Below are 11,820 nucleotides of genomic sequence, written 5' to 3'. Positions count from 1 at the left end.
TAATGGAAATAAAAACAAAAATAAACAATTGAGACCTAATGAAACTTAAAAGCTTTTGCACAGCAAAGGAAACTATAAATAAGATGAAAAGACAACCCTTGGAATGGGAGAAAACATTTGCAAATGAATCAATGGACAAAGAATTAACCTCCAAAATATATAAATAGCTCATGCAGCTCAATGTTAAAAAAAAAAAACCCAGTCAAAAAATGGGCAGAAGACCTACATAGACATTTCTCCAAAGAAGACATACAGATGGCCAAGAGGCACATGAAAAGCTGCTCAACATCACTAATTATTAGTGAAATGCAAATCAAAACTACAGTGAGGTACCACCTCACACCAGTTAGAATGGGCATCATCAGAAAATCTACAAATAACAAATGCTGGAGAGGGTGTGGAGAAAAGGGAACCCTCTTGCACTGTTAGTGGGAATGTAAATTGACACAGCAACTATGGAGAACAGTATGGAGGTTCCTTAAAAAACTAAAAATAGAATTCCCATATGATCCAGCAATCCCATTACTGGGCATATACCCAGAGAAAAACATAATTCAAAAAGATATATGCACCCCAGTGTTCACTGCAGCACTATTTACAATAGCCAGGTCATGGAAGCAACCTAAATTCCTGTCAACAGGCGAATGGATAAAGATGTGGTATATATACACAATGGAATATTACTCAGCCATGAAAAGGAACGAAATTGGGTTATTTGTAGAGACGTGGATGGACCTAGAGACCATCATACAGAGTGAAGTAAGTTAGAAAGAGAAAAACAAATATCGTATGTTAACGCACATACGTGGAATCTAGAAAAATGGTACAGAAGGAACTGGTTTGCAAGGCAGAAATAGAGACACAGATGTAGAGAACAAACATATGGACACCAACGGGGGAAAGTTGGGGGGAGTGGGATGAACTGGGAGATTGGGATTGACATATATAGACTAATATGTATAAAACAGGTAACTAGTAAGAAACTGCTGTATAAAGATTAAAAAAAAAAAAAAGACTCTGGTAGGTCATAGCAATCTTTGTCCTTGCCGTTTCCGCAGACAGGCAGGAGGAGAAACAGAGTGATGGCTCCTAAAATCTGTGTGTGTATGTGTGTTTGCGTGTGTGTGTGTGTGTGTGTGTGTGTGTGTGTGTATAAAAGCATCCATGGCAATCTGTGTTGTAAGGAACATCTTGTTTTTTCTCTGATTATCTGCATGACTCCAGATCTTTAAGGAGCACTAGGCATCTTGCATTTGGAGGGTTCACCTCCTGCCAATACTTGATGTTTGCAAAAACTTATGGGCCACATTGTGCAGAAAAGTTTTTTTTCTCCTTTCTAACGCTGGCTCAAATTACAAAGTCCCTGTTCCAGTTATCTATTTTTGTGTAACAAATTACTCCCAAACTTAGTGACTTAAAAAACATATTTAACTTGCTCATAAATCTTACACTTGGGCATGGCTCAGCCAGATGATTGCTGCTCTGTGATGTCTGGGTTGTTCTCAGCTGCAGAAATGTGTGGTCTCACACTGGTCTCTCTCCAGCATTGTGGCCTCAGCGTAGATAAACTCACATGGCGGCTCAGGGTTCCAAGGGGGGAGTGTTCCAAGAGATCAAGGCAGAAGCTTCAGGGAGTTTTTTTCACCTAGCCACGGATATCATGGAGAATCACTTCTGCTGCAGTCTACTGGCCACATAAGACCAGCACAGATTCAATGTGGGAGGGGCCTAAACAAAGTCAAGAATGTCAGGAAGCAGGGATCATTGAGGGGATCACCTTGGAGCCTGGCTACCGTAGCCTCTTTCTGTTCAACTTTGAAAGGAAAACTGATTTTTAAAAAAAAATTAATTTATTGATTTATTGATTTTAACTTTGAAAGGAAAACTGATTTTTAAAAAAAAATTAATTTATTGATTTTTGCTGTGTTGGGTCTTTGTTTCTTGTGCGAGGGCTTTCTCTAGTTGTGGCAAGCGGGGGCCACTCTTCATCGTGGTGCGCGGGCCTCTCACTATCGCGGCCTCTCTTGTTGCGGAGCACAGGCTCCAGACGCGCAGGCTCAGTAGTTGTGGCTCACGGGCCTAGTTGTTCCGCAGCATATGAGATCCTCCCAGACCAGGGCTCGAACCCATGTCCCCTGCATTAGCAGGCAGATTCTCAACCACTGCACCACCAGGGAAGCCCAAAACTGAGTTTTTAAAATGCAGATTAAATTTGCATAGGATGTAACAAAACTGTACCCAAAAGCTTCAGTGGATATTCCAACAGAAAGAAGAGATCAGGACACATGTTTTCTATGCTCTTTCCAGCCATTGTGTTGTCTTTATTAAATGGAATATTGAATTAGAGGCAAAGAGTGTTTGTATTCTGGTGTTCCATTTTATGGAATGGCAGTCATGTTATCCACCCTGGCTCTCGAAGAATCCATCTTGATTCTGTACACTCAGTTTTGCATGTTGTATCAGAGAGGGAGGAAATTCTGGATGCTGGCTTTAAAATGAGAGTAAGGCATCCACACTACTGTGAAACCAGCAGCCATCCCATCTCAGCTCCCAACTTCACACTGAGCAGTAACAAAAGAAATAAACGGAGACTAATGATGCTTTGGTTTGGGAAATAATGCTTACATGCACAGGATGCATCCACTTAAGTCTTTTAAAAACCAATTGTTCTAATGATTTTATTGCTCCGTAACAAAATAAGCCAAACCGACATTAATTCGAAGGTCATTGTGAATTGAAGTTTAACTGCATTAATGACTGATAAGATGCAAGTTTGAATGCTAGGAGGAGGCTTGAGGAGGAAGGCATCACAGTATATTGCATTCTTGTAAACATTAGTACGAATACAGAGTAATAGAGATTCCTCTAGTTGATGCTAAACAGGCCCCAAGTTCCTCTGTTTTCAGAGGGATGAAGCATTAAGGATTATTTTCCACTTTATATCTGCTGGGGCATAATATTCTGCCCTAAAGAAGAATGGATTCCTATTTGGCTACTTTTCTCCTAAGATGCTGTTTTTGGTTCTCCTCCATGTTTCTGGTTCCCTGCAAGGTAGGCTCAAACTCCCTTCAAAAGGGAGTCCTACAGGATGGCAGGAGAGTAAACCGTCCCCAGACAGAGGATGTCAAATGAAGATGAAGCACTCATGGAGACTTTTTTCCACACTCACTTCCCCAGCTCCATCTCCTTAGGGAAAGGACTTCATAATTGAAAGGGCTGTATAATCGTAAATAACTAAGAGCTCTTTGCCCCACCTTACCCCACTGGGCCCACTGTTTCCTTCCATGTCTCGTATCCTGCCTCCGTCACCTTTGTCAGTAACTAGAGTAGCCGGAGGGACTGCCTGACAGCAATTTTGGGGCAGATCAGGTCTTTGCAGTTGGTGCCACATCAACTTATCCCTCACATCTAACGCAGGCCACCAGGACTTATTCGGAGGCCAGAGAGACAGCTCGATCACAGTGAGGGGCTTGTGGGGAGTACTGGGGGCTAGGAAGTAGGGCTTCCTGATGCTCTGCAGAGAGACTGCTGGGGGCTTAGATGTGATGATGCTGATTGGTCGGTACTGGGGACAAAGGTCTGGAACCAGAATCACACTTGGCTACGTGGATCTGAGCCTCAACTGGGGCCACTCCACAGACTGGAGCATCCTCCAGCGGGTCAACTGACACCACATGGACAGGGAGGGAGTTGAGTCCTGGGGGATGGCGGTGGTTACTCGGCTCTGCTGGCCGACTCTCTCAGCCTCACCCCCATCTTTGGGCAGCCTGGATGTGCTGTGGGATGTGCCTCCTGCCTTGCGGCTGTTCCCCCACAGTCTCAGATTCTTGAGTCTTGTCTCACTGTTTCCTGGGTGGCGGGTCAGCGCGGCAGCCCCTCTGGGTTAACACAGTGTGAGGTGAGGCATCACCGCAGTTTGCCGACTGCAAAAGGAGGAGGGGCCAGCAATCAGATGTCTTCTAGAACGTCGAAGGGGACCAGACCTCTCTTCTTTCCACTGAGGACTCTGATAAAGCCGTCTTGTTCTTCTTCAGAAGTCACACAGATCTGGAAAAAAGGAAGAAAAAAAGAAACGTGTCAATGGGAAAGAAGCTAGAACCCGCAGCTTGAATCACCGCTGGCTGAAGTCAGTGGAACACCAAATTGGAAAAGGGAGACTGGTTTAGGGAAACCGTGGCTCGGTGAGAATATTTGATAAGAAATTAAGCAGCACCCTGGGTTTGGAACTAGGTCCAGGCGTTGAATGTTTTCTGAGATTCAGCTTTACGATGAGGATCAGTAAAGCAGGATTGATGATTCTGTGTCCCCCTGAAGAGTCCCTATGAGGACAGAATGAGATAATGCTTATCACAGAGCCTAGCATGCGGCACGCAATGAGTCCTCAATATATTATTTTAAAATCCAAAATAATGGCTACCATTTAGCAGGCTCCTGTCATATGCCTGGAAGTTTATACATATAATGTCAGGAAGTCAAAGGAAGCTATTTCATTCTTGGTCACAAGAAAATAGATGCTATCATCTTGCATATTCCAGAGTAAGACCATCTATGCTGGACTTAAAAAAGGAGGTGGTTAAAATCCATTTGGGTATTTTGTCATTCACCACTAACAGGCCATTGAAGGGCGTGTAAGGGTGGCTGTGGCCAGCTGTAAATGAGAAGCGGTTCTGAAGGGCTGTCAGCGTGCTGTGAGTTTCTCCTGCTGAACCTGCTTCCAAGGGTGGTGAGTTTTGTCTTTGGTTGGACTGCCTAGAAACAGAGCCTGAGACAGGAATCCCTGTGCAAGTGACTTGCTGTGGGAGTGCTCTCGGGAGGTGGGACATGAGGGAAGCAGGATGGGGCAGGAGAAGGAGCTGGCAAGGGTGTGGTCTCAGCTGGAGGTGAACCTCAGCCTGATCCCACAGCGGGCGCCGTAGCGTTAACTGTGTCATAGGATTGACCCACTTTCAAGCAAGGGGTCTGGCATTTTGGACCCCACATTAGTCCTTGGTCACTGGCCGCTGACCTGCGGAGTGAGAGCGTAACTCTGGTGAGGCAGCTTTTGTTCCACCAAGGGGTATTCGCTGGAAAAGGGGCAGCTATGAGTTGTTAGTCGCTGACATAGCAACTGGAAGATGGGTGCACACGCCTAGTGAAGGGGATGTAGGCAGGGCACCAACAGAAACCAATAGAGCGGGTTCTTCTTTTACACAGAATAAGGAGCTTTATGATTAAGTATTAGGATACTTAAAGAGCTTGATTTGTGACTCCTGAGGCTTGGGGCACACAATGGACTGGTATCTGATTCATGTTTCAGAAATCTACCACCTCCTGTTAAGTGCCCCTCTTGGCTCAGTTCCATTTTAGTCCTATCTGGCTAAAGTCCTTCAGTCTAACCCACTTCCGGGAGCGCATATGCTAATTATGTCTAAGGTTTCCCCCTGCATTGCCTCCAAGCTCGTTAACATTTAAATATGCTGCCACTTACAGCAGAAGAACAGTCCTTTTATTTAAAAAGATTTCTTGCCTAGCATTCTTAGACTCAGTTTTCCCCTCAAAATACCTGTGAAAAGATAGGGAGTTGGAGGTGGGGAAGAAATGTCAAAATACTGACCGCCCAGACTGACAGCCATTCCAGAAGCTGAAATTTCCATAAGACCTTTGGAGCTGAGCTCAACTGATGACAGAAGCAAGTTGTGCTGCTGGACCAAGGATAAATCTACCAGCCTGAAAGATGACGCAGACCTTGTTGGTTGATATCAACAGTCATTACTGCCCCCTTCCCATGCAGCAGAGTCCGGACTTTTGTTCTGTTGTCCATCCTTAACCCTGCAGGACTCAGGTAAATCCTAATTGGTCCAAGTCTGTTTGTACCCTCCTTGCTAATGAGTCTTAGTGGTTCCCATGGGACTCAGTTCCAGCCAATGAAACAGGATGGAATATCTGCTCGGAAACTTCTGGGAAGAGAGTTGCTTTCCTCTTAAAAGAGATGCACTAGGAAGAAAATCTCTTTCTTTTTCTGGCAAGGATTCCTGGAGTGGCTGCAGCCATCTGTGACCACTAGGGGAGGTGGCTAACATTTCAAGCATAGCAGAACAGAGGGGTGGAGGAATCTAGATCCCTCTCCGATCATGGGATCAAGCTGCGGAATTACAAATACAAGAACTGCCCTGTATCCAGACATCTTATTATATGAGTAAAATATACCTTTTGCAGTTGACTCAATTGGAGTTTTGTGACTTGAGATATGTATTAGTTCACTTCTGCTATCATAAATTACCAGAAATTAGTGGCTTTCAACAACACAATCTATTATATCACAGTTCTCTAAATCCTATGGCTGGTGGGCTTGGCCAGTTTTCTCTGCTCTGGGTTTCACAAGGCCAATACCAGGGAGTCAGTAGGGTCCTATTCCTTTCTTTCTCTTCTATTTCTCTAGGAGAGAATCCAATTCCAGGCTCATTTAGGTTGTTGCCGAATTCAGTTACTTGTAGTTGTAGGACTGAGGTCCCTGTTTCCTTGCTGGCTGTCAGCCAAGGGTCCTTCTCAGCTTCTAGAAGCCACCTGAATTCCCTGACTTGTGGCCCCCTCCTACAGCTTCAAATCCAACAAGCGTGGGTTGAGTCCTTCTCACACTTAATCTCTTTCTGACCTGCCCTTCTGCCTCATCTCTCTTCTGCCCTCTTTTGCTGCATCTCTCTTTCTCCAGCCAGCTACATTTCACTGCTTTTAAGGGCACAAATGATTAGATTTGGCCAATGTAGACAATCCAGGCTATCTCCCTGTCACGTGGCCCATAACCTGCAATATAATCACATCTGCAAATTTGCTTTTACATAGGAAACAAATCCAAACAAATCTGAATTTGTTTCCTATGGTGGCTATAACAAATTACCATAAATTTTGTAGATTTAAACAACACAAATTTATTATCTTGCAGTCTTGGAGATCAGAGTCCCCAAATCAGGGTGTCATTAGGTCTGTGTTCCTTCCAGAGGATCTAAGAGAGAATCTGTTTCCGTACCTTCAGCTTCTAGAGGCCACCTGCATTCCTTGGCTCATGGTCCCTTCCTGCATCTTCAAAGCCAGCAGCACAGCATCTTCAAATCCCTCTCTTTCTTCCTCTCTACTTCTACTGTCACATCTCCTCTGACTAGGACCCTCCTGTCTGCCTCTTATAAGGACCCCTGTGATTACATTAGGTTTACGTGGGAACCTACTTAACTTAAAGAAAACCTGCTGTAGAGGAAAGCGGGCTGATTGAGAAGAAAATACTACAAGGAAATAAACACTAAATTAAGATCAATGTTAGAAGTGATGAAAGCCTGAATCAAACTTCAGAAAATTAAAGTGAAGTGCGGGACTATCTTGAAACATTCTCCTAGGAAGAAGTGAAGTGATAAAGTGGGAAGCAATAAAGAGATTAAAACCATAAGGGAAATATGATAAAACAGAGATAATTCAACTGAAGCATTATTAAGTTCCTGAAGGAAGAAGCATTAAGATCAAAAGGCAAAGGACCAACTGGGGGAAACGCTGGCCACACATGATAGATCAGATGCAAATATTTTTAAAGGATAGAAAACTTTTTCAGTAGTGTAAGAAAACAAGAAAGTACACAGATTATTCATAAAAGAAATAAAAATGTGTTAAAATTTCAACCTCTCTAAGCATCCAGGAAATGAGGATTAACATGAAATATTATTCACTTATCAAAACAACAGATATCATTTTGTATGATATGCAAATATGTAAAAAATAGTAATGTTCAGTTCTGGCGAGGATGTGGTAACCTGAATATTCTCATAAACAGCTGATGTGGGTGTAAACTGGCACAAATGTTTGGGAGGCAATTTGGCAGTATGTATCAAGAACTGTGAAAATTGTTTATCTGTTTTCCTGTAAATTCTAAAGCATATCCTAAAGAAGTAATCAGAGTTATAAAAAACAATCTAGGTTTAGAGGTGTTCATTGCAGGTATCCATAATAATTTTTTAAAAGCTCTGAATATCCAATCATAGAGGAAAACGTAATACATTCTTGTACACCTACACTAGGGGTTGGAAAAATTTTTCTGTAAAGGACTAAATAGGAAACATTTGCAGGCCACGTGGTCTCCACTGCAATGACTCAACCCAGCTGTTGCGGTGTGAAAGCAGCCGCAGGCAATGCAGGCAATACATAGATGAATGAGTGCAGCAGTGTTCTAATAAACTTTACTTTAAAAACAGGGCCAGACTGATCCATTGGTTATAGTTTCCCAACCTCAGATCTACATGATGATATGTTATACAACTGCTAAACCATGTGTGTTTTTTTTTTTTTTTTTTTTTTTTGCAGTACGCGGGCCTCTCAGCGCTGTGGCCTCTCCCGCTGCAGAGCACAGAAGCACAGGCTCAGAGGCCATGGCTCACGGGCCCAGCCGCTCCACGGCATGTGGGATCTTCCCGGACCGGGGCACTAACCTGTGTCTCCTGCATCGGCAGGCGGACTCTCAACCACTGCGCCACCAGGGAAGCCCAAACCATGTGTTTTGATAAACATTTAGTAACTAAGTTTAAAAAACAGTTGGGAAACTAAATATAATATGATATCAAAATAAGAATTAGAAGAAAAGTCTGGTGGGAAATAACATAAAAGTAATTATGTCGATTGATGGCTGAATTACCTGTGATCTTTATTTTCTTCTTTGTAATTTTTGAGGATATTTTCCAAATTTTCTCCACAATAAAAGCATTTTAGTTTTATTAATCTAAAAATGATTTATCCATTTTTCTTTAAAGCTTTTATAGAACACAAGAATCAATTAAAATAGTTCTCTAGGGATGACAGAACTATGGATGAATTAAAACATAGTTTTATGGTGTTTAAGTTGATTTAATAAGGATAGTTTTTAAATTTCAAAAATGAAGAAAACATACTCGTGTCCATGCAAACTCTAGGTGTGTTCACAACAAAAAGATAACTTAATTCTATCTGCAGCAAAAGTTCTGTGAAAAAATAATGTAATAATTGTGAGACAAATTAACCCCAGAGGCAGAAATTTCATCAAAGAAATGCATTACATTTGTTTTCAGGATTTAATTTCTTCTACTTCCCTGCTAATGACCATTTGTCTCTTTATATTTTTAGAGTTTAAATATCATGCTATTTTCTGATGTTTACTAGGTAATTTTAGGTGGCACTGGCCACTGTAGATGGATTTCCCGGTTAGGCTTTTCTCTGAATGATGACGGCAGCAAGGGTAATGACCCCGTTCAGCACCCACGGTGGTCAGGCACTGTGCTGACGCTTTACACAGGGGATACATGTAACTTTCACCTCCACGTCAAGAGATCGATGCTACTATGCCAATTTTACAGATGAGAACATTGACCTTCAGAGATGACTTTGTCAAAATCACACAGGATATAGATCCATTTCTGTATGACACTGGAATCTGTGTTTTGCTACTACATTAGACTCCCCTCAATCAACAAGCATGGTTTGAATTTTTACACGTAAAATAATTTAAGACACTAAAGTGGAGACAAATTTAAAATTTCTTCTCAATAATAGATTTTTAAAATGGAATTTTCTTTCAGGGGGCTGATATTTTCCAAAAATTGGTACACACATTGATGACAAAGATCGAAAATAGAGATTTGTATAGGAGTAAAGAGATCTCAGTGCCTTTTGTTGACCCATATGTAATTGGAAATAAAAATGCCTTTAGGGTTTCCCTGGTGGCGCAGTGGTTGAGAGTCCGCCTGCCGATGCAGGGGACACGGGTTTGTGCCCTGGTCTGGGAAACTCCCACATGCCGCGGAGCGGCTGAGCCCGTGAGCCATGTCCGCTGAGCCTGCGCATCTGGAGCCTGTACTTCGCAACGGGAGAGGCCACAACAGTGAGAAGCCCGAGTACCACAAAAAAATTAAAAAAATAATGCCTTCAGTTGCCAAAGAACTACTATAGGGCTTAAAAGTGAAAAATGGAAATGAAGGTCATTCTGAAATCTTAGCTTTGATCGGAGCACCTGGGACGTCTGTAAAAAAAGGCTGATTCCCTGCCTTTGCCCTGAAAGTTTCTGCTTCAGCAGGTGTGGGATGGAGTTAGAAATCTGCATTTTCAGGGACTTCCCTGGTGGCACAGTGGTTAAGAATCCGCCTGCCAATGCAGGGGACACGGGTTCAAGCCCTGAACTGGGAGGGTCCCACATGCCGTGGAGCAACTAAGCCTGTGCACCACTACTTCTGAGCCTGCGCTTTAGGGCCTGTGAGCCACAACTACTGAGCCCGCGGGCTGCAACTACTGAAGCCCGTGAGCCTAGACCCTGTGCTCCACAAGAGAAGCCACTGCAATGAGAAGTCCGCACACCGCAACGAAGTGTAGCCCCTGCTCGCCGCAACTAGAGAAAACCTGCGCGCAGCAACGAAGACCCAACACAGCCAAAAATAAAATGAATTAAAAAAAAAAAAAGAAATCTGCATTTTCGGCAAGCTCCCAGGTGATTCTGATTCACATGATGCAAAGACCACACCTTAGAAATACCAGGCTAGACAAATACCAGGGTTATAGCCCTTTCCTAAACAATTATGGGTAGATTCATGCGGTTCCAGGTTCAGGCCAAAATGCTGTGTTGTGTCTCGAGTGTGTCTGATTAAAGATGGTGGGTTGTTTGTCTCACTCCCACCCCGGCAGGTTGTCAGTTCAACCATGAGAGTGGAGAATGTGAGCTCATTCCCAGAAAACATTTTTTTCGGGGGGAATACGGCCAAGGGATTGGTAGAAGTCTTTGAGCAGCTGTTCTGCTTCTGGAAATTGATCAACTGAAGCAAATTTTAACTTGCCTTCTGTTTTCACTGATTTGTATTTTAATAACGTAAAACAATGTTTAATCTCAAATGGGGAAGCAAAAGATTATTCTGAGAAAAAAAATCAAACAAGCTAGCAAAATTATGTAATAATGCTTTGCCAATAAAGATGAACATCCTTCCCGAATGTATTACATTCAAAAGACTTTCCAGATTTTGTAACAGGAAGGATACAGTGGGTAATCCTGGAGAAGTTTGAAACACTGGTATGGAATCCAGCTGGGAAATGTCCCGTTTGCTTTGTGGGATGTTTATGGCTTTAGAGATGGGGTCTCAGTCTGATAAGGGTGATTCCATTGCCTGGAATCAAGAATGATTCAGTAGGGCTTCTGTATGAGGAAGAATTTGTTTCCAAGGGCCCTTCTGGTCCTAGGACACTTGCCCTGAGGACACTTGCTTCCCGGGGAACCAAACTATGCAAAAGGCACTTTACATTCTGTTTGTTCCACATTGTCCAGGGCACATGGCTCAGTGGAAGGCAATGACTTGAAGCTTGCAGACCTATCTTTAAGTTCCAGCCTGGCCACTTACCAAGCTTTTGCCCCTTGAGCAAGGTACCTGACCTCTATGAACCTTTGTTTCCTCATTTATAGGGCATGTATAGAACTTCAAAACACTGTAGGTATATAAGCTCTATAAATAATGTATAATCTATATGTTTGGTTCCCAGGGAAGGCAAGTGAGCTTCCTAACACTTTGGTTTTGCATGTTTAGATCCTCCTACACTAATATCATTGGACTAAGAATATCTTTTCTCAAAGTGAATACTTCGCTTGTGACTCCACTCATTCAGACTCACATGTACTGCTATTTGTCAAAATGAGTTACTCTGGGGCTTCCCTGGTGGCGCAGTGGTTGAGAGTCCGCCTGCCGATGCAGGGGACGCGGGTTCGTGCCCCGGTCCGGGAAGATCCCATGTGCCGCGGAGCGGCTGGGCCCGTGAGCCGTGGCCGCTGAGCCTGCGCGTCCGGAGCCTGTGCTCTGCAAC

The 11,820-nt window shown here is 43.3% G+C and overlaps 1 protein-coding gene across 3 annotated transcripts in view; it reads right to left on the bottom strand.

The window, feature by feature from the left end:
- Positions 1-2,647: 2,647 nt before the first annotated feature.
- The window catches only part of STAC (SH3 and cysteine rich domain), a 101,832-nt gene continuing 92,659 nt past the window's right edge, over positions 2,648-11,820 (bottom strand). For all 3 annotated transcript variants that reach the window (XM_027088205.1, XM_027088204.1, XM_027088203.1), the window contains one exon: positions 2,648-4,047. In XM_027088205.1, the coding sequence (XP_026944006.1) occupies positions 3,949-4,047 (99 nt within the window). In that variant the 3' untranslated portion in view covers positions 2,648-3,948. The remainder of the gene's footprint in view (positions 4,048-11,820) is intronic.

The sequence above is a fragment of the Aethalodelphis obliquidens genome, unplaced genomic scaffold, assembly GCF_003676395.1.
Source record: "Aethalodelphis obliquidens isolate GAN/ISIS:26980383/991018 unplaced genomic scaffold, ASM367639v1 scaffold62, whole genome shotgun sequence".
NCBI lineage: Eukaryota > Metazoa > Chordata > Mammalia > Artiodactyla > Delphinidae > Aethalodelphis > Aethalodelphis obliquidens.
Note: the sequence above shows the minus strand (reverse complement) of the source record. Positions and strands in the feature narration are given on the sequence as shown.